The sequence below is a fragment of the Centrocercus urophasianus genome, unplaced genomic scaffold (genome assembly GCF_019232065.1).
Source record: "Centrocercus urophasianus isolate 14NV4802_14NV808 unplaced genomic scaffold, USGS_Curo_1.0 seq_56, whole genome shotgun sequence".
Classification (NCBI taxonomy): domain Eukaryota; kingdom Metazoa; phylum Chordata; class Aves; order Galliformes; family Phasianidae; genus Centrocercus; species Centrocercus urophasianus.
The window spans coordinates 784,468-804,004 of NW_024885155.1; the positions used below are offsets into that span (position 1 = coordinate 784,468).

Below are 19,537 nucleotides of genomic sequence, written 5' to 3' on the forward strand. Positions count from 1 at the left end.
TGCAGAAGCGGCCACAGGAGGCTCCTGGCTAAAAATGTAAGAGCCCAGCAGTTGCAACCAGCCCCTCCATGTAGACAACAAACACAGCAGGACAGTTTCACCTCCAATTTTGCTGTGATGACCCTGTGAATAACTGAACCCCAACCTGTCAGCAAACAGTGGCAGCCTGGGGAGAAATCAGTCCCACGATGGAAGAGTCCAGGCACCCCACGACAAAGATGCTGAGAAGGATGAACTTCCCACCTCATATTTCGAAAAACATTTTATTTACAGTACTGTACATCTCCACCCCTGAGCTAGTGATTTCTTCCTCTGCCTGAGACCCAGCAAGCAGAATTTGAACACATTCCTGGCAAGGGACACAGGTGACAGCCAAGCCAGCTCTGGAGCTGGCAGCAGTAGCACAGACATCTTACGTCAGGGTGAGGATTGCAGAAAGCCAACCCCACCTAATCCCTGATCCCACACTGCAGCCCTCTCCAGATCCTTGGCTGGGACACAGGCAGTAGCAGCAAATAGCACAGACTCACCCCTAACTCCAGCAGCCCCCCACAGCTGCTCCTGCACTCCTCCAGCAGTCCCACTTTGCCCCCAGCATCTCCATTTTGTTCCTGTGTGTTTTGCTGGGCTGACAGCTGTTCCCCCATGAGCTGCAGGACAGCAGAGCTTTGTGGGCCAGTGCCTACCATCACCTCTAGGCAGCCTTAGTCCAGAGGTGGTCCAAGGCTCCGCTGGCTGCTGGGGCTCAGCTGAAGAAATAGGTGGAGTCTATTACTTTGTTCAGGTTGAATTCCCCTGTGAGAAGCAAGATAGATTACAGTCAGAGCAGAGCCTGATGGAGATGGGGGCAACTGGGAGAGAATTCGCCTAAGCCCAGCTTTTGCTTCCTGCACAGAACTACTTGGGCTCAGGCTCTGCTGCAGGGATCTCAGAGGTCTGATATCCATGCAGATTTATCTGGGATATCTGGGGCAGTGGTAGGAACAGTGAGACAGATAACAGCAGCAGGGAAGGAAGAGGAGACGGCACGGCTCCAGTACAAACCACCGCTGCCTCTGGGACAGACCGCAACAGCTGCTCAGTGGCAAAGGCCAGCACTTAGCTGGGCTGCTTTATTTTGCAAAGGCAGAACAAAGGTTAGCCAGATGGTCTGGCAGAGGCACAGCCAAGAGATTAGGAGGAGTCAAGCTAACTAACTGCCTTAATCCCATTGCATGTATATCATCTAGATCCTGCTAATTACGATACTGAGTCTCAGTCCCAGCTCCAGGCAAATGTTTCGTGGTTGGAAACAGATGGGCAAAGAGCAGCAAGACAGGGGACAGCATGAGCTGGGTCAATCTAGGGGAAACCTCAGGGGCAAAGCTCTGGGGAAGGCAGGGGCCATTTGCAGGGATGTTACAGTTCAGGAGCTGTCTACATGAGCTCAGAGATTTTGGGGACCTCTCTCCCTCATTTCCAAACTTCCTCTGAGCTTCGCAGTTCCCATCCTGTGCTCCTACCTGTTTTGGGAACGTTTGACAGCTGCTCCATCAGCTTCTTCTGCCAAAGGGCTCTGCTTTCTCTGTCAGGGCTGCGTGAACCAGATGGAAAGCCAGTGAGCAAGGGGGGGTCTGGGAGAAGGTTCTCCCTCCTCCATTCCCCAGCATAATATCTTGACAACAAGATTCAGCTCTTCCAAAGCACTGCACACCCCATGGCAGCAGGAGCCCAGCCCCAAATACAGGCACTTCAGATCTGAGGATGTCTGCTTTCATTTGGTTCTGGTGGTGATAAACGAGGTTTGCACACTTGGCCCAAAGCAGTGCTCATCATCACCACTCCTTATTGCCTTGTTCAGTGTGGGAACCAAGGCACATACATCACGGCCCACCCCAGGCCCACAGAAAGTTACAAGCACTGACTTCTACTTCAGTTCTGCAGCAGAAGGATGCAGATATACCTTGTGTTCCATGCTGAGATTTAAGGCAACTCAGGTGTCAGTTGAGAAGGAAGCAGAGCTTCCCTTGAGAACAACCCCCAGGCAGATGACATAACCTGGGAGCAGCAGGCACAGCAACCTTGGGGTGGGGACTCAGCATGGGAAGGAGAGTGAGGGCTGGATGCAAGCAATACCTGCAGTAATTCTTCAGCATGAATTTGGACAGATCCTCCAGGATCTTCTGGCTGTGCAGAGCCACGAACTGCTGCCGACAGATCTGATCCAGGGAGCAATGGTGAGCTGCAGGTTAACAGGCATTTTCCCCTCTTTCCCCTCAGTGCTTCTCAGCCAAGTCAGAGGTAAAAGGAGGGAAAGCAGTGGGCAAGAGTGAGAAGGGGGGGAAAACTATCAGACAAATCTGAAAGGAGTTGCGTGGGAAGCAGAAGCCGACCCCCATTTATCAGTCCATTGCACAACAGCCCTGCAGCACTTCCAGAGAGCCCAGGGCAAGAGAGAGGCACTGACTCTGCTTCATGCAGTTTAGAGCTGAATCTGCCCTGCACCCAGCTGAAGGCTGTGAGGAGGGGGGGCTGCAGCACCAGGAAATCATCTGCAACCACCAGTAAGCATCCCAGGTTCACCATGCTTGGGTAAATAAAACAGACTATGGAGCAAAGCCCAGGGGAGGCAAGGGCTGGCAAGTGCCCAGAGGACAGATCAGCAAGATCACTGCTCACAAAGGATTTGGAAGGAGACTTTTACCTTGTTCATGATGTCCACAGTGAGTGCATGAGTCCAGTAGCAATCATGGACTGAGACAAAGGTCAGACCCTGCCTGAGAGGCAGCAGAAAGGGCCATGAAGTAGTGCTGAGAGCTCCAGCTCTCTGCCGTGACGCCCTGCTGATGATCCCTCAGCAGAGCTCAGGCAAGAACCCTGCTCCCTACCTGAAGCAATGCAGAGCCGTGAGCATCATGTGGGTTGAGTCCAGGGAATGGATGAAGTTGGGTGGGAAGGCATTTTTCTGCTTCACTGTATCAGGCTTCCTGCAGCACAGAATGGGACAGGGGAGGAGCTGGGGCATGCTCAGGGCTCAGGATGTGAGCCAGGGCAGAGCCAGCCAAGATTTGGGGTGATGGGGCAGCCCTGATGGGCCCCAGCTCCTCCAGCTGACTTTCCATGGCTCAGAGGAATATCAGGAACTTTGGAACAATTTGGCAGGTTCCACTGATGGGAAGGTTTTATCCCCAGAGCACAGACTGAGGCAGCAGAAGCTCAGTGAAAACCATGGGTTCATACTTACTGGTTGTTGTTGCTGGAGTTTTTCACACTCAAGTTCTGCATGCTGCAAGTCAACTGCGGGGGAAGAGAAAGGTGATCAGCACTGCTGCTGAATTCTGGGAGGGGATCATGCCAACAAGGTATTCCACGCTCTGCAGGAAACATCTTTCCTAGATGGGGATGTTGGCAAGGCATTCCAGTCACTGTGGCAGCTGCCATTTCCCAGTGGCACTTTGCCTGCTTCCCCTCCAAAGGATGCTGGCAAGCATCCTTCACCCCTTCCTAAGGAGATGCTGATTCACTCCTGCAGGGGCTGAGAAGAGATTTCCTGGAGGTGGGAGGCACCTGCCCGCTCCATCCCTACATGGCCAACGTGAGGTTGCAGGAGAGTGGCTGTGAGGATGGGATGAGACAGGATGGGGAGCTGTGAGTCAGTGCAGCAGCGTGTGGGAGGCGAGAGCAGCGAGACTGAATCACGCGAGCCCCGAGGAGGGCTGCTCAATGCAGAGAATGGGTCTGTGCCCCAGCTGCCTGAGTGGGATGGGAGCAGCAGATTCCTCAGCAGCACGCCCACACTCTCCAGTCTCTGTGATGAGGCTGGAGGATGTGCCTGCACACCCGAATCCTATCTTCTCTGCGAGTTCACCTGCAGGCGATGCAAACTGGCTGGCCTTGTGCTGACTGCTTCGAGGTCTGCTGCTCTTTGCCCTGCTCCTCACACCTGGGTGGATGAATACCTTCGTCCCACCACCATACACTCACCACAGTGGGCTTGATCCGATAGTAGGGCTGCACGATGGGGAGACCCAGCGGGGTGACCCACTCCACTGTGCGTCCTGACTGTGCAATGAGCTTGGCGCTCTCCGTCAGCCAGTTCTTGGGCAGAGGGAAGCAGGGAAGAAAGTAGCTGAAGTTAGTACACACACAGCTGGATAGACCTCATCCCCTCCCAGCACAAGTCCAAATTCCTGCCAGACTGAGTGTAGCTCTTATGGGAGAGCCTGGTCCATCACTAGGCACAACCCCGCACCTCTGGGCTGGGACAGGATTCTCTTTGGGTCAGGACCCCATGGAGCTCCTTCCTTCTCTTGTCTTTGTATGGGGGGACAAGGGAAGAAGAAAGGGGAAAGAGAGGAGGCACCTTACCTGGATATCTCGAGTCGCTGAGAACATCTCCTTGATGCCATTAAACACCTGCCTTACGAGGTAGTGAGATGCCTCCCATAGGTACTCCTGCACAGATCAGAGGCAGAGTGAGGAGGAGGCAAAGGGGCAGCAAAAGATGCAAAGCAAAGTAATGAGAGTTAGGGTAAGCTAAGAGAGCAACTCCCATCTCAGTGGCTACAAGAAATGGTAGCAGGTCTCCAAGAGCTCTGCTGGAGACAAGGGGCCCACTTCCATAAGCACTGGCAGCCAGCTCTCCCCCAGAGCCCCTCCTGCAGGAATAGGAGGTTCAGTTCTGCACATCCTTTGCCAGCTAAGATTTGGGAAAATAAGGAGAGGGCAAGGAAGGAGGGAATCCCACAGCTCTGGGTAGTCCAGGTACCCCTCCCAGCAGGGACTGAGTCGAGGAAAACACTGCTGGGAGGCTGTGGCATGCCTCTTACCTCAGGGAACTCAATCTCCTTCAGACGTTTCTCCATCTGCAGCCTCCCCCCATAACGTGTGACACCATAAACCACCGTCATCACTGTCTGCTTCACCACCTTGCGGCCAATGAACCCTTCCAGCACCTGGGCAATTCTCAACCCTTCCTCAGCATCCTTCTTCCGAAACTCCTCCACCTTTGGAACAGAGTGGGAGTGGGAGTCAGAACCACAGCAGTGTGCTGGCCCAAGTCCCCTGCTGAAGGACCTTGTGAGAACCCCCCCCTCTCCCCTCCAAGCTGCGTGCTGCCTTGCCTGAACTCCCATCACAACCTCAATGGCCCACCTTCACTGCCCTGAGTAACAGATCACCTGCAGAAAGAACACAGAGGCACCTGGATCTCACAGGAACCAGGGCCTTCCACTGCTGAGTGGTGCCAGGCATCACAAGGACACGGCGCTGCCACTGCAGCACAGGATTTGGGTTCTCCTGCCTCTGCCACCCTGAGAGAAATCACTCACCCCATGCATGCCCCTCTTGGCCACTGGTGTGCTGCTGCCCTGTGAAACATGTGGATTTCCAGAAGGGAGAGACAGCTGAGTCTGGCTGGGCTCAGCACACTTCCCAGCAAGCTCATTTCTCATCACGTCTTGCCAAGAAAACTGACATCTTGGCATCAGTGCCAAGGGCTGAATCCCTCCCTGCTCCCTCCTACCCAGCTCAAAAGAAGAAAACCATATAACCTGCAGGCCAGACAGCTGCTAACAAGAGATGAGGAACACTCTTCACTCGATTCAGGTCAGAACTGACAGGAGCAGAAATCCCACAGGACTTCTCAGGACAGATCTCCAGCCAGATCCCATTGCAGCTGATACAACGATCCCCATTTGGGGATGGGGAGATCCTGCCTCCAGTCAGCCCACATTCTGTCAGCTTTCTGTATGCTGGTCTCACCACAAACCTTTCCCTCAGGATTCTATGCGATGAGCAGCGTCCAAAAGGACATTTTCCCACCTCCCCATCACACCTCACCTGCTGGGCCACCGCACTGTAGACATCCTGAGGGACACTGCAAGGCATCAGATTGACAGAGATTGCACCTATAAGGTCCCGGCCAAGCGCTGCGTAGTGCTGCAGACCATTGCAAGAGCCATCCTGCGTGTGGGAAGAGAGCAGGGTGGAAGCAAGGTGTTAACACAGGGATAAAAGAAAATGGAAAACCATGGAAGTACGACATCTGGCTCTAAAAAGGCTACTGCTGTTTTCTTCCCAACTCTTTGGGCAGGTTTGCAGCTGATCTCCAAGCAGTGGCCAGGTTTATAACAGCTTCCATTTCACTTCTAACCATCTTGCTCCTGTCTGGGTCTCACCGTTATCTGCTGTTGTCTATGGAGTTGTAGAAAAAACCACAGAAACTCACAACACTCTGCCTCCCCACCCATAAATTTTCTAAGAGAGAGCACCATGGACACAATAAAATACAGAAAATTTGAAGAAAACCAAACGTGTCTGGGATGCTAAAAGTGGTCCCACAAGCTGACAGTCAAAACAGACCTTGGAAAACCCAGGAACAGGACTGGAGTCACGCAGAGACAAGCTGAAGAACCTTCTGCAAGCCTTCAGCTGACTCCAAAGCTCCAGCCATGCTGCCTCTACATCCTTTTGACAGGAGAGAAATCCAGCTCCCACCCAAACCTTCCTAAAGCTGCAGTCAGACACACAGATCAATTTGTCACAGCAGCTGGCCTGATAGCCCACCTGGGACCAAGATCAGCCAGGATGAGACAAACAGGACCTGAATGACAGCACAGGAATGTCCTGCTGCCCCCAGGCAGCACCAGCAGAAACACTTCTCACAGAAGCCACGCTGCTGCTTAAGACTGCCCTGCATCCCCTGTTCTCAGGCTCTGCCTGAGCAAAGGCAGCCTGCAGCTGCTGGCAGGATCAGCTCTCATCCCTCCTCCTCCTTCCCCACACTGCAGTGCAGCGAGCTGGAGAACTGACAGTGCTTGGGCAGCCCTGCTACTGCAGAAGAGCTGCCTCTATTAGCCAAGCACTGATGACTCAGGTGGAAACAGACTCCTGTGCCCTCCAGAAAAAGTCAATGCTTGAATTCTATTAACTGCACCCTCCACACACCCCCAGCTGCTCTCTTGATCTCTTGTTGTCATAACAATATCATCAGAGCCCTTCAGCTGAGACAGTCTCACGTACATTACAGACCACTGCTCCTGGCAGAATACATCTTCATTCTCCCCCTGCACACTTCGTTAGGGCCATCAGATCTTCTAACGAGATAAATATGTAAACCCCTCTCATCAGAAGAAGAATTAATCTCCGTCTCCCATGTAGCAGGGGGATTTATCAGGGCACCAGATGCAGGAGGCTGCCACCCATTCCCATATTTATCCTCAGAGGTCCACACCTCCCATCTTTTGCTCCTGCAGAGCAGCTTGCCTCCAGCCATATCCCAAAAGACTCCCAATCCCCATCCCACAGCTGGATAAGAGAGGACTGGCCTGGTTCCCACTCTGCAGGCCTTTGGCTGAAGGCAAGCAAAGCAGCACTGAACTGCATTGGTTCATTCATGGCTGCATGTAGCAGCCAGTCACTGGGGTTTCCAAATCAAAATACCTGTAGGCTGTGCTTCTTAGGAAAGCCTAACAAATAATACAGCTGTATGCTTCTGCTCTGCCCTGAGCTCCCTGCCCTGTCCACTCTCCTCCTTGCTCAGCCACCCAGGCTGTGCAAATCTGCCAGGCACCCACCTGGTGAACTGGGAAATGAGAGATGAAGGCTGCTGGATTTGGTGACCTCGAGGCTTTGGCAATTTCCATGCAGCATGCCAAGACTTGCCAGGGTTCGTCAGTGTTCATCCACCACTTCCTGCCCTGGGAACAGCAAAGCACACAGTAGCAGGAGGAGGCAGCAGGTGAGCTCCTGGGCTCTTAGGAACATTGGGCAAGGCACCTCCTCTCACCATGCCTCCACCTCCCCAACACTGCACTGTGTTTTCAGACAGAAATTTGGTCATCAGGAAACTCTGCAACGCTTCTGCTTTGCTTTTTCCCCTTAAAGCACTATCTTTCAGGATGTTGCTTATTCAAAGCTAATCAGATTTCCATTATATTTTACTCCCTGGAAGCTATGCTAAAGAAGAGGAACGCTTAAAGCCTCCTTTGAAATTAAAGAAAACGTTGATGCCTCTCAGCTGTTTGGAACAACTCCTACTTGAGCTCAAACAGGGTTGAACTTCCCTGCTTTTTCGTTAATCAGTTCAGCTGGGAGACTCCCAGTCTGCTCAGGGTTGGCTGCAGCTCAAGCATCTCCCTGGTGACTCTGAGTCCCACGCACCGTGAGCGGGTGGTCAGCAGAGTCCAGGATCTCCTCCATGATTTCATTGGCATAATCCAACCGCTCCTGCAAGGCGTTCTTCTTCTTCAGCCCTGTGAGGTTAATGAGGTGGATCTTCAGCCAGTCGAGGCCCTTTGGCCCCAGAGGCCTTCCCTCTGCAAAGAGCAGGATGGCACGAGTGACGTCGTTACCCAAGTGATTGAAATAAGGTGGGCAAGGGTAAGTCCTGCCACGGAAATCCATGTTGTGAGGAAACCAAAACACTTTGTCCCTGACATAGTTGGCAATGGAGAGCTTATAGAGCGCGTCCATGCGCAAACTGTGCATCTCAGCTGCCTTCTTCTTGCACAGCAACAACTCGTGCTTCTGGGACTTGTGCAAGGCAGAAGAATTGTTGGGAGAGACAGGAGGTTTGGGGGCCTCGGAGACAGGTGGTGGGATGTCCAGCTTCTCGTTGCCTTTGTCATTGAAGATGGAGATGATGATATCCAACACTGGCTGGTTGATCTTCCAAGCACAGTTGCCCAGCTGGTTCAAGGCATCCAGCACAGGGTGGAGGTTTGCCTGGGGACACTGATCCAGGAGCTGCTGGTGCTGGATGGCCCCATCCACGTAACGCATCAGTTTGGTGTCACTCAGGACAAAGGCACCAAAGTGTGGGGAGGTCCAGGGGACAGGAGGGCACAGCATGGGTATGGCAGAGGAGTTAAAGGTCAGCACGGCTTCTGCAGCGTCCGACACAATCTGGGAGAAAATGGGATGGGGCTTTATCAGCCCAACCTGGAGGGGAGAATCAGAGAAGTGAAGGTCAGCAGTAGGAGAGTCGGGGGGAAGCCTGGAAGAACACATGGTCAAGTTCCTAACTGTGTAACAAACACTCTAATCACCCTGTTTGTACAGAACCAGGTGTTCCTTAAGAAAGAAAGGCAAGGCGAAGGGAAAAGGGTCCTGCAAGGACTCAGTTAGCATGAAGAGGTGATCTGCAATGTCCCAAAGCCCCCGGGGATGAGACTTACCTGCCAGCTGCTGCGGAAGGAGTAGATGTGGTAGAGGACAGGGATAAGCTTGGATGGCAGGCGAGGGTTAAGGGTGTTCCTGGGCACCTTGACAGCGTGCACCAGGACCTCCAGCAAGTACATTCCCAGGCGCATCAGGAGCACATATGGCCAGCTGCAGTCCTTTAAGTTCAGGGAAGGCCCATAGCCTGCTTCTGCCACCAGCTTCTCCCAGTACTCACGTGGCAAGAACTCACTAGGCTGGGAGAGGAAAAATCAGGTCAGGTTGATCTCTGTACCTGGAGCATGGCTTCTTGCCATGGACCTTCTTGCCTCCGTGCCTCCCTGCCTGATAGTTCTTATATGGCCTCTGCAGCATCAGAATCTGGACTTTGTGCATGTGAGGATGCACAAACCATCCAACCCCACCTCCACTCTGAAACCCACGGGCTCCAAGAGAACCCCTCTCCAAGGAGAGCCTACCTGGGTATCCTTTGCCAGCAGGTGAATGTAGTTCTCATAGATCTCCTGCACCTTCTCGAGCTGGCCACTGTGCAGCTTCCTCTGGGTGAGGTATCTGTTGTAGACTTTAGAGCCCAGCTCCCTGGCTAAGACAGCCAGGGATTCTCCTTGTGGAGAAAGGCTGTTGAGAGTCTGAGAAAGGGGAAGGCAAAGAGGGACTTAAGGAAAGAGGAAGAGAAAAACGGAGCAGAAAGACAAAGCAGGAGTTAAAGTTCCTGTTGGGGAACACAGGAAGATGCTGATTCCCATGATGCTGAGCAGGTAAGGAAGGAAACGTGGCCAGAACAGAGGAGAGCTTCTCTGTCTGCTCAGCACAGGGTGCAGACAGGGCCTGTACCTAAAAACCTGGGTAAACCTTGAGATTCATGCTCTGTTTCTGCACTGTGGTGGCCCTAAGGTTGCCCAGGAGGCCCCGTTCCTAAATCTCACTGGGGTCGGGGCAGGGTCTTACCTGCATCATGATGTCCACATACTCTTCATCAGGCAGCAGACACAGGTAGGGGTAGAGAACGCTGTGCCCTGACGTTGCCTTGACCTGGGACATGCTGTGCTTTGACTTCTGCAGGGCCTGGAGGATGGCATCACGCCACTGAGAACGAAGGCCAGCCAACTGCTGGCGCTGCACAAGAAATGGAAGCAAAAGAGTCACACTGTGGGGAGAGTGCATCACCAGGAAACCCTCCCACTTTAAGGGTACAACCCTGCAGGTCTTCCCCACAGAAACCCTGCGGACTGAAGTGCCCTCCACCTCTTCAGACACCCTGATATTTACTGCTTTGATGGCTTGTGGAGTCACAGGTTTGGTTGACTCCACTGACTCGATGGTTATGGTGCTGTTCAGCTCCATCTCCAGCTGCTGCTGGAAGCGCTCCCGCAGCTCCTGCACAGAGAAATCCAGCTTGGGATACGACACCATCTTCTTCTGCAAGAAGAGTGAGGCAGTAAGTACCAAAAGCCAGAGGAAAGGAAGCTATTACAGTCCTGTGCTGGACCTGATTGCATCCTGAAGACATCTGTGAATACATCTGGCCAGCTGCAACAACTCCCCACTCAGCAGAAATATCTGTGAGTTCAGTGGCTTACCTCAGAGTAGAAGTTCTTGAGCAGAGCAGCCTTGCAGATCTCAGGTTTGGGTGGAGGAGGCAGCTGGTAGTCAGGCTGGATAATCCTGATGGCCTTCAGCACCTTCTCCTTCTCATCTCCCTCAAAAAGGCATTTTTGGAAGAGCTCATCCACGTGGAAGCCATCTTTCTTCAGGTGTTGCACACACCTGAGGGGAGGCAGATGAGACAGGACTGTGTGCACATGGACAGGAACCAGCATACAATGAGGGAAGGAGCAGTTTACAAACAGAAGACTAAGCGTGGAGAAAACATGTTGATGCTCCCTCCTCAGGATCCAAGGGCCTTGTCTGTATCAGGCTGCTCCTACCTCACTTTGTCCCTAAACAAAGTCACTTGGGCCCACGTGAGACACAGCACAGGACAAATCTTGTAGCAACTTGAACCTCATTGTGCTGATGCCTGCCCAGAACCAGATAGGAGGGAGAGTGCTGCAGCAATGGGAAACCTGCAGCACACCAGCTCTCCCTGCCTGCCACATGCAGCCAGACACCAGCAAACAGATCTCCAGGCTGCAGGAGCTGCTGGGGTGGGAGCTGCCTCCAGAGTACAGCCTGTCCTTGGCAAGGTCACCAGCCTCAGGTTACAGCTGTCAGTCATCCACCTCCTCCAGCCCACAGTGCTGCTGAACAGGCAGCTTTCACCTTCACACATGGATGGGGAGGCTGATCTCTACTGCCTTTGTGAGGGGGAAAAAAAAAGGTGCTGCCTTGTTGCCTCCTCCGTCCTTAAATGCTCCTCCTATCCCCACTAGCCTGGTCCAGCACAAGGGAATGCAAGGTAATGGTCACAGCCTGGACAAAGGGGCAGTGAACAACTGCTGCCATGGGCAGACTGGTCCATCCTGACTTCAAATTGGGAGAGCACTCACAGACACAGCACCAGCAAACAGAAGGAGTTGTGTGAAAATGCACACACTCTGATGAGGCTTGGAGCTGGCAAATCTCTGCAGATGTGCTATAAATATTTGCCTCCTGACAATCCTACACGTTTACTGCTGTACTTATGCAACGCTCACACACCTAAGCAGGAAAAGCAACGCAAGTTTTTTCTACATCAGCTGACCTGAAAGTCATTCACTCGGAGGCTGAGATTTCACTGGCTACCTTCAGCCTTTCAGATGGGTCCATGAAACCCATCTGAATCTCCTGGTCACACAGTGAAATGGGAGCCTACAAAAATCTGCTGTCTGGCTCATCCTGCCAGGAAATGCTGACTCCACCAGACTGGATGGAGGAATTAACCCTACTGGACACTGATGGAGAGCCAAACAGGACAAACATTCCCACCAGAATGGGTGCGGGACCAAGGGGCACCTGATTAGAGAGGGGCTACTGGCAGCCCATTGGCAGCAGGTACAGCTTTGTCCAGAATTCAAGCTGTTTTCATCTACATCTCCCTTCTCCACAAGATCTTGGACAAACTCTTAAGCCAGGGTGGTGAAAACATTTCAAAGAGCCCTAACCAACCCCTTAATCTGGCCGTGAGAACCATGCCACAGCACCCAGACATGCACACAGCAAGGCAGGCTTTCCCTACCCTGAGCCAGTGCCTCCTGTCCCCAGTTCGTGCCCTCGTGGCACAGTGGAGCTGCAGAGATGTTGCCCAGAGCACGAGGCTGCCTGGGGGAAGAGAAGTGCATTACCTCCAGATGGCTTTGGTGGATGACTGGCTCTGTGTCATGCACTCCAGCAGTATTGCGTAGGAGTCCAGGTTGGGCCGCAGGCTGATGGACTCCAGCATGGATAGCAGATGGATGACACGGTGCAAGCAGCCCTGTGGATGAGAAGGGATGGAGGATGTGGAAACAGACACCAGCAGCACCAAACCACAGCTTCACACCCCTCTGCTCCTTCTCTGGTTGAGTCACATCCATATTACCCCACCCCCTTCCTCTCCTCAAAGCCAGCTCACAGGGATCAGAGGCCTCAGCCCAGCTCTGTCCATCTCAGCAAAAACTGCTGAAGGTAAATATGACAAACAGAGAAATCATACTGCAACTACTGATTCTACAAGTGTGGGGCTCTTCCACCTCAGCCAGCACACCTCCAGCCTTGCCTCTCAGAAAGCCTGGCACCAAAGGGCCAAGATCAACCGAGACAAGGGCAGCAGAAGGCCCCCAAAGCTCCATACCTTTCTTGCCCAGCCACGCATCACCACATTGTATGCATCAACATTCAAAAGCTTCCTTTTCATGGGGTTGCTGTGATACAGCAGGAGGAACTTCTCAGCCTCCTCTGGCTGCTGTAAGTACACGAAGCACTCCAGATTAGACTGGATGGTCTGCTGCATGATCTTGCGCTGGCTGCTCCTATCCTCATGCACACGTTGAAGCTTCTGTGCTTTCACATCTCGCTTCATTTCTTCCACCCTGGGCTTATGGCAGGTGTTGGCACTGCTGGGACCAGCATCACTCTGGTTTCTGGAAGTACTCGCTGTAGCCTTTGGACTCTTCTGGCTGTTCTTGGCTTTGATCTTTGTCTTTGCCTTTGCTTTCACCTTTGTCTTCACCTTGACTTTTGTTTTGACCTTGGGCTGGCCCTCTAGAGTCATCTGAGAGGCTGCAATGGACAGCTTCTTCTCCACCTTCAGCTGCCGGATGTACATTTCCTTCTTCAGCTTTTCTGTCCAGCTGCTGGACTGCCTGGGGACCACGTGCTCCACTGCTGTGTTTGCTTTCTGCAGCAGGTCCTGCTGCCTGTTGCTCTGTAGCGGCGCCAGTTCCACTTTGTTGATTGTCACCTCTGGGATGTTACTGGTTTGGAGTTGCTTCACTCGAGCTTTCAGCACTGCCAGGAAACACAGCCAGGACAGAGACGAAGAGATGTGAGACTCAGCAAAAGTCTGGGTCCTACCCAGCACCTCACTTCTGGCAGAAACGTGCTCAGGAATGAGGTGATGAAGAAGGTGACACAAAGACTTTCTCCCTGCTTAACCAACCCACCCATCCCAGCAGCACTCAGCAACCAGCTGCTCTGACCACACCTTTCTGGGAACCACCTATCAACTGTGGTTTGCTCCAGCATCCAGGGGAACTGAATAATGTCACTGCAAGGGAAAAACCACCAGCTCATACCTTCATCGAGGCAGAACTCACTCTGGGGCAGCCTGCAGGGCCCTCCTAGGGCATGGGAACCACTTTTCTACAACCCCTTAAGACCACCTGCATTTGTACGGTAGCCCAATGCTCTCTGAAGGCCTTGGGACAGGACAGGCCTTGCTCAGGGAGGCCAACAACTCTGCCTCACATCCTTCAGCAGGTCATGAGCATTTCCAACCCCCCCCAATCCCAGGACACCGAATGAAGGAGAGCCCTGCAGCTCTTCTAGGAAACCCTGCTCACCTTCCAGCAGCTCCGTCCTCTCACAGACGGCGTTTCTCCTCGCCTTTTCCTTGGCGCTGGCCGAGGTGTAACACCTGAGGACGCTCCATGGGATCCCTGCAACAGAACAGGACGTTGAGAGGAGGCTCCCATCACCCCCACACCACAGCCGGACCCCCTCAGATCAGCGGGGCTCCCTCAGTACCACCAGCCTAGGCCCCGACCCGGCCCTAAGCAGCACCACCAGCATCCTCAAATCCCGATCTGCCTCGGCTGCACCCACCCGCCCCGCACCTCTCCCCCCAGCCCCATTCCCGGCCTCTCACCGCCGCTCCTCAGCCGGGCCGGGCCCAGCAGCGCCGCCCGCAGCCTCAGCAGCGCCATGCTGCCCCACTACGCCGCCATGCCGCGCCGCCCGCCCTCACTGCGCAGGCGCGGCGCGCAGCCTGACGGGAGCGGTACCTCCATTCCGCACTACAACTCCCACAACGCACCGCGGCAGCGCCGTTTTCCCTCTCCCCACCCCCCCGCACCCCATTCCCCCCCCCCGTTCCCCAGCCTCGCACCCCCTGGCGGCCGCGGGCTGGGCGGTGCGAACTGACGGGGCGGGAGCGGAGCGGGGGCACGGCACAGCGCGGGATGGGCACGGAACGGGGTGAGCCCGGCTCGGTTCGCACACGGAGCGTTTCTGAGCCCGTGATGCTGCTCGGGGAGTATGGAGCAGACCTCGGGACTGTGCTGGGAGGGCTGCTCCGCGGTGCTGTGCGCACCCACGGGGAAACCGAGCCCTGAAGCGGGACCGGGGGATGAGGACAGCAGGGCGGAGAGCCCCCAAATCCTTCGGAAGCCTCCCAGAACGGGATCGAAAGCGAAGCGGACGCAGAGACAGCCGTCGGGTCCCCACCCCCCAACTCGTACGGATTTATGAATGAGAGACCCCGCCCCTCTGCCCCGCCTCGCCCCGCCCATTCACCGCCGCTGCTGCCGCCCGCGCCGTCGGGGCCGCTCGCCGGTGGCCGCGGCCATGGCCCGGAGCCGCGCAGCGACTCGCTGCGCCCCACCACCCTCCCGGCGGCCGCCGCCATGAGGCGCGGGGGTCCCGCCGCTCTCGCTGCCTGCCTCGCTGGGGCGCTCGCCGTGCTGGCGGGGCCGGGACCGGACAGCTCCGTTTGGGGCGGCCGGCGGCCCCCCCGCAGCTACGGGCATTTGGAAGGCGACGTGCGCTGCCGGCGGCTCTTCTCCGCCACCCGATTCTTCCTGAGCATCGACGGCGGCGGCGGAGTGGAGGGGACGCGCTGGAGGGAGCGGCCGGGCAGTGAGTGGGGTCGGGGCCGGGACGTGCGCCGGGACCGGGACCGCCCTCTCCTCAATGGGTCCCGGAGCCGAGCCTGAAGGCGCGGCGGATCGGGGAGAGCCGGGTCCCGTTCTGCCGCTGTTTTCCAACCTCGCCGCGTTAGAGTGGGGTCAGGGGCTGCGCCGTATCCTCCATTGGCAGAGCCACGGGTCCTGCGGCCCGGAGTTGGTTGGAGACAGCCCTGTCCAAAGCCACCGGACCCTGCTGCCCCGAGGGTTCAAGCTGGAACGGCTGCTGGTTCCTTCTCAGCCCAGAGTCAGCAGGTGAACTGACACCACTGACCTCCAGGAACAGGGGTTCACTTTGCCAACAGTGCCCAGTGTCAGTGGAGACCTAGGGGTCTCTCGTCCCCCCATCTGTTACCATCAGCAAATAACTGTCTGCATTTGGGGTCATCCTCATCCAGAATGGACCTGGGGGATCCATACGCATCATTCCCATCAGTGTCTTGGGAAGGAGAAGGGCTGAGGAGGAAGAGGGCTGGAGAGGACTTAGGGGCGATGCTCCAGGGTCCATGAGTGGAGGGGAGCACAGGATATCCTATTGGCTGCAGGGCAGCCATGGTTCCTTGCAGTCAGAATTGCTGGAGGCAGTTTAGGAGCAGTGCAGGTCCCTGTGAGCTGCCTGAGGTCTGCACGGTGGTGCTCAGCCTAATATAGTCCAAGCCCTGCAAGTAAGGATTCAGTTGGGACAGCACCAATGATGACGTGTGACCCAAAAGCACGGCCCATCTCTGTCTCACATCGGAGAGGATGCCACCCACCTATGGTGGGAAGGAGCCCGGCCCAACTGGGACAGCTGCTCGTGGAGAGCCCTGTTGTGGTACCAAGAGCTGCTGGGAGCCCAACCAGGCATGCTGCCAGCTACCCCACGCCTTCTCTTGGCCGTGTGGCAATAGGGCCTGGCAGGCTCCAGGCTGTCACATCAGGCTCACTCTGGTTATTGGAGCTGCAGATAACCTGTGCCTGGGTTGGGCTTGGGTTCTGCTCCCCAGCTCTCCTGGCAGCCACCAGCCCAGCCCTACCAGTGGCTGGAGTAGGGCTTTTTATCCTCATGCCCCACACCCAGCCCAGTGCTGGCCTGGAGCCCTATGAGGGGCTGAGGGCTGTTTCCTGATGTTCCTCCCTGGCCCCATCACAGCCTGCATGGAGCTGAGCATTTCCCTGGGTACCCATCAGCAAAGCGTGGCTCTGCCCTACTAAGCACTGGGAATAGCAAAGTGGGGTTATTTTTAGAGAAGCAAAAGTCCTTTGATATAAATAGCAGCAGCTCCAGACAGCGATAAACTGAGATGGATTTGCAGGCATTTTCTCAACCTCTCCCCACTTGCCTGTTAATGGCTTTGCTGTGCTGGGACATGCTGGACCACAACACGTGTGCTGGTGGCTGGGCTGAACATCCCCCCTCAGTATCATCCTGTAGCACTCAGCACTGAGCTCTGCACAGCACTCAGCTTGTCCTTGTGCCATATCCAGCCCCATCCTCTCCCAGCAGCATCACAGTGGCCCAGTGGATGCCTCAGCCTGCGGTGGGTGGGTGAGGTCTTGCAGAAGGTCTGCCGAGAGGCTGTGGCACTCTATGTGCTGTGAGCCACCCAGAGCCTCTGTGGGGCTCCCCACGTACAACAGGGATGGGGTCAGGCTGACAGCTCTGGTTGGTGCAGAGGAAGAGAGGGAGGAAGAATCCGGAGAGTTCCTGGCATTGCTCTGGGTGTTTCCATGCTAAAATCCACCTGGTCTGACCACATGCCTTTCCCATTAACGGCTCTGACCGAGATCCACGGGCTGGGTACACGCACCTTTAGTCGAGCACATGCTGTGGGGCCAAGCCCAGGGCTGCTGCATCCTGCAGTCCCCACCTAGGTCCCCATATCCATGCTGGTCCCAGCCAGGCAAGCAGCACTGGTGAGCACAGGCAGCACCCCCAGCAATGGGATGAGTGGTCTAAGAGCCGAGCTGGATCCCTGGGGCTTCACAGCATGTGTTGGGCAGAGGATCAGCTGCTGATTCAGGGAGAACAACCATGAAGTGAGCAGGGGGCAAAGGCTGACAGTTGGTTCCAGGCACGCGGAGCTGCAGCTTGGCTTCATTCCAGCAGAGCTCTGCTCCCAGGGGCAGCTGGGCACAAGGGAGGATGGGAATAAAGGGCAAACCCTCCTGGATGATGGGGTTCTCCCTCGAACACACAACCCTTGCTCCCCACCGTCCCTCCATTGGGACAGCATCCATCCATCCATCCATCCGTCCATCTTCCCAGCTCCTGCACTGGGTGAGGTTCCGCGGTGGCACTTTTTTGGGGTCGACGGTGCTGTCCCTGTGTGGTGACACCTTGTGGGCAGCGGGGGAAGGGTCCTTGCAGGAGGTGGCCCATCTCACAGCAGCGCTTCCCCGCCCCGCAGGCATCGTCGAGATCCGGTCTGTGCGTGTCGGCGTTGTGGCCATCCGGGCGGTGCACACCGGCTTCTACCTGGCCATGAACAAACAGGGGCAGCTCTACGGGTCGGTAGGTCAGGTTCCGCATCCCATGGCTGGCATTGGAGGTGCGGGGCGGAGCCAGAGCGGGGAGATCCTGCACCCACCGGGGCCGGCACCCATGCTTGCTCCCCCTACTCCCCATAGGGGACGGCACTCGCGGAGCCCTCACCCTGCTCACCCCCTTCCCTCCTCTGCCAGAAGGAGTTCAGCCCCAACTGCAAGTTCACGGAACGCATTGAGGAGAATGGCTACAACACCTACGCCTCGCTGCGCTGGCGGCACCGGGGCCGCCCCATGTTCCTCTCTCTCAATAGCAAAGGGAGGCCGCGGCGAGGGGGCAAGACGCGCCGGCAGCACCTCTCCACCCACTTCCTCCCTATGCTCGTCAGCTGAGCCCTGCAGTGTGGCTCCTGGACAGTCCTGTAGGAAAAGAAAAAATGGGGGGGGAAAAGGCTATTTTATATATGTACATATCTATATATTGCTATTTATTGCTTTGTTTTTCAACTGCGTGGTGGAGGATGGATGTGGATGGCAAAAGGTCCAGACTCAGCGTGCAGAGCCGTGCTGGGGCTCTGCTCGGTGTCCCTGCACGTGTCCAACCTGAGGCACACACCCACCGTGGATGGAGCTGATGCTGTCCTGGCTTCCTGCCCTGCTGACAGCATCTCTGCAAGGGGAGAGTGGCTGCAGGGCTGGGAGATGCTGGGGCTGTGTTTGATTGGTGTCTCGTGGAAATTAAAGCTGTGTTCGTGGCAAGGGGCAGCAAGCTGTGGCAGTGCGATGCTGGTGCTCGTGGGCTCCTTCAGCCTCGAGGTGCTGCCCTGGGTTGGGAGATACAGACCTTGGCATCCTCCCTTCTCTTCCCAGCCCACACCTGAGTGTGTGGGCAAGGACATTGCTCAGCCCCAAATCTAACCATAGGAAAAGGCAGCAAGTGGTGTTTCAGGGATGGAAAGGGAAGAAACGGCTGTGGGAGGGGAGAGCCCTGGATGTCAGGCTGCTGCGGGGTGAAGGTGCACGAGGTGAGACGAGGGAATGGCACAGCTGCATCCCGGATGAGCATCCCCTGTGGTTCTGTGGCTGTGGCCCCACTCTGCTCCCTTTCAGCAGACGGGGATGGAGCTGGGTACTGGGAGGTGATTCCGAGAGCATCACCGTGGCCAGAAATAGTGCTTGTTCCTCCCAGCCAGAGCACGTTCCTGCAGTGCCTACTGAGCCTCACTGAGAGGCACCACAGCGTGGTCACCGTGTCACATCACACAACCACCAAACTCGTTCCATTTCTTACCAAACCAGCTCCCAGGCAGGAGGGAGCAACCATTGCAGCAAATGCTGGGGACTGCAGTGGGCACCAGACTCCGACCCCAGGAGTTGCAGCACCCATCTGCCTCATTTCACCCATTTGAAGCCCACCTCGAGCATCTCACACGTGGGCACAAACTGCATCGGGACCCTTCCCTCCTGCCTCTGAGATCCCTCTGCCACCACCTGCTCCTGAGCCTGGGATTCCAGCAGCAGAAGCTCCTGGCTCGACCTCTGGCACAGGATGAGCTCTTACCCTGATCTACCAGTCCTGAGATAAACCCTTGTCCCAGAGGCATCCG

The 19,537-nt window shown here is 55.7% G+C and overlaps 2 protein-coding genes across 2 annotated transcripts; one reads left to right on the forward strand and one right to left on the reverse strand.

Annotated features, from left to right (window-relative positions):
• Nucleotides 1-244: 244 nt before the first annotated feature.
• Nucleotides 245-14,505, reverse strand: POLRMT (RNA polymerase mitochondrial). The gene is made up of 21 exons (XM_042835942.1): nucleotides 14,429-14,505; nucleotides 14,124-14,219; nucleotides 12,914-13,569; nucleotides 12,426-12,556; nucleotides 10,743-10,929; nucleotides 10,432-10,581; nucleotides 10,111-10,278; nucleotides 9,621-9,791; nucleotides 9,159-9,398; nucleotides 8,143-8,922; nucleotides 7,557-7,679; nucleotides 5,821-5,943; nucleotides 4,809-4,985; nucleotides 4,348-4,434; nucleotides 3,964-4,077; nucleotides 3,224-3,276; nucleotides 2,868-2,966; nucleotides 2,684-2,756; nucleotides 2,116-2,198; nucleotides 1,503-1,573; nucleotides 245-795 (listed from the first exon to the last, which is right to left on the reverse strand). Exons 1-21 carry the CDS (start codon nucleotides 14,484-14,486, stop codon nucleotides 746-748), a joined length of 3,690 nt encoding a protein of 1,229 aa, XP_042691876.1. The 5' UTR covers nucleotides 14,487-14,505; the 3' UTR covers nucleotides 245-745.
• FGF22 (fibroblast growth factor 22) lies at nucleotides 14,506-18,390 on the forward strand. The gene is made up of 4 exons (XM_042835935.1): nucleotides 14,506-14,560; nucleotides 14,950-15,417; nucleotides 17,855-17,958; nucleotides 18,129-18,390. The coding sequence occupies exons 1-4, from the start codon at nucleotides 14,506-14,508 to the stop codon at nucleotides 18,321-18,323; spliced, it is 822 nt and encodes a 273-aa protein (XP_042691869.1). The 3' UTR covers nucleotides 18,324-18,390.
• Nucleotides 18,391-19,537: the final 1,147 nt, after the last annotated feature.

What these genes read in the sequence shown, in the direction of transcription:
- POLRMT (XM_042835942.1), bottom strand. Translation starts at nt 14,486, where the DNA reads ATGGCGCTGCTGAGGCTGCGGGCGGCGCTGCTGGGCCCGGCCCGGCTG. An exon ending in TCCACCAAAGCCATCTGGAG is followed by an intron (nt 10,930 to 12,425) that starts GTAATGCACTTC and finishes GCCTCCCCTCAG; the next exon opens with GTGTGTGCAACACCTGAAGA. An exon ending in ATGCTGAAGAATTACTGCAG is followed by an intron (nt 1,574 to 2,115) that starts GTATTGCTTGCA and finishes TGGTTCACGCAG; the next exon opens with CCCTGACAGAGAAAGCAGAG.
- FGF22 (XM_042835935.1), top strand. Translation starts at nt 14,506, where the DNA reads ATGCCGCGCCGCCCGCCCTCACTGCGCAGGCGCGGCGCGCAGCCTGAC. An exon ending in CTGGAGGGAGCGGCCGGGCA is followed by an intron (nt 15,418 to 17,854) that starts GTGAGTGGGGTC and finishes CCCGCCCCGCAG; the next exon opens with GCATCGTCGAGATCCGGTCT. An exon ending in AGGGGCAGCTCTACGGGTCG is followed by an intron (nt 17,959 to 18,128) that starts GTAGGTCAGGTT and finishes CTCCTCTGCCAG; the next exon opens with AAGGAGTTCAGCCCCAACTG.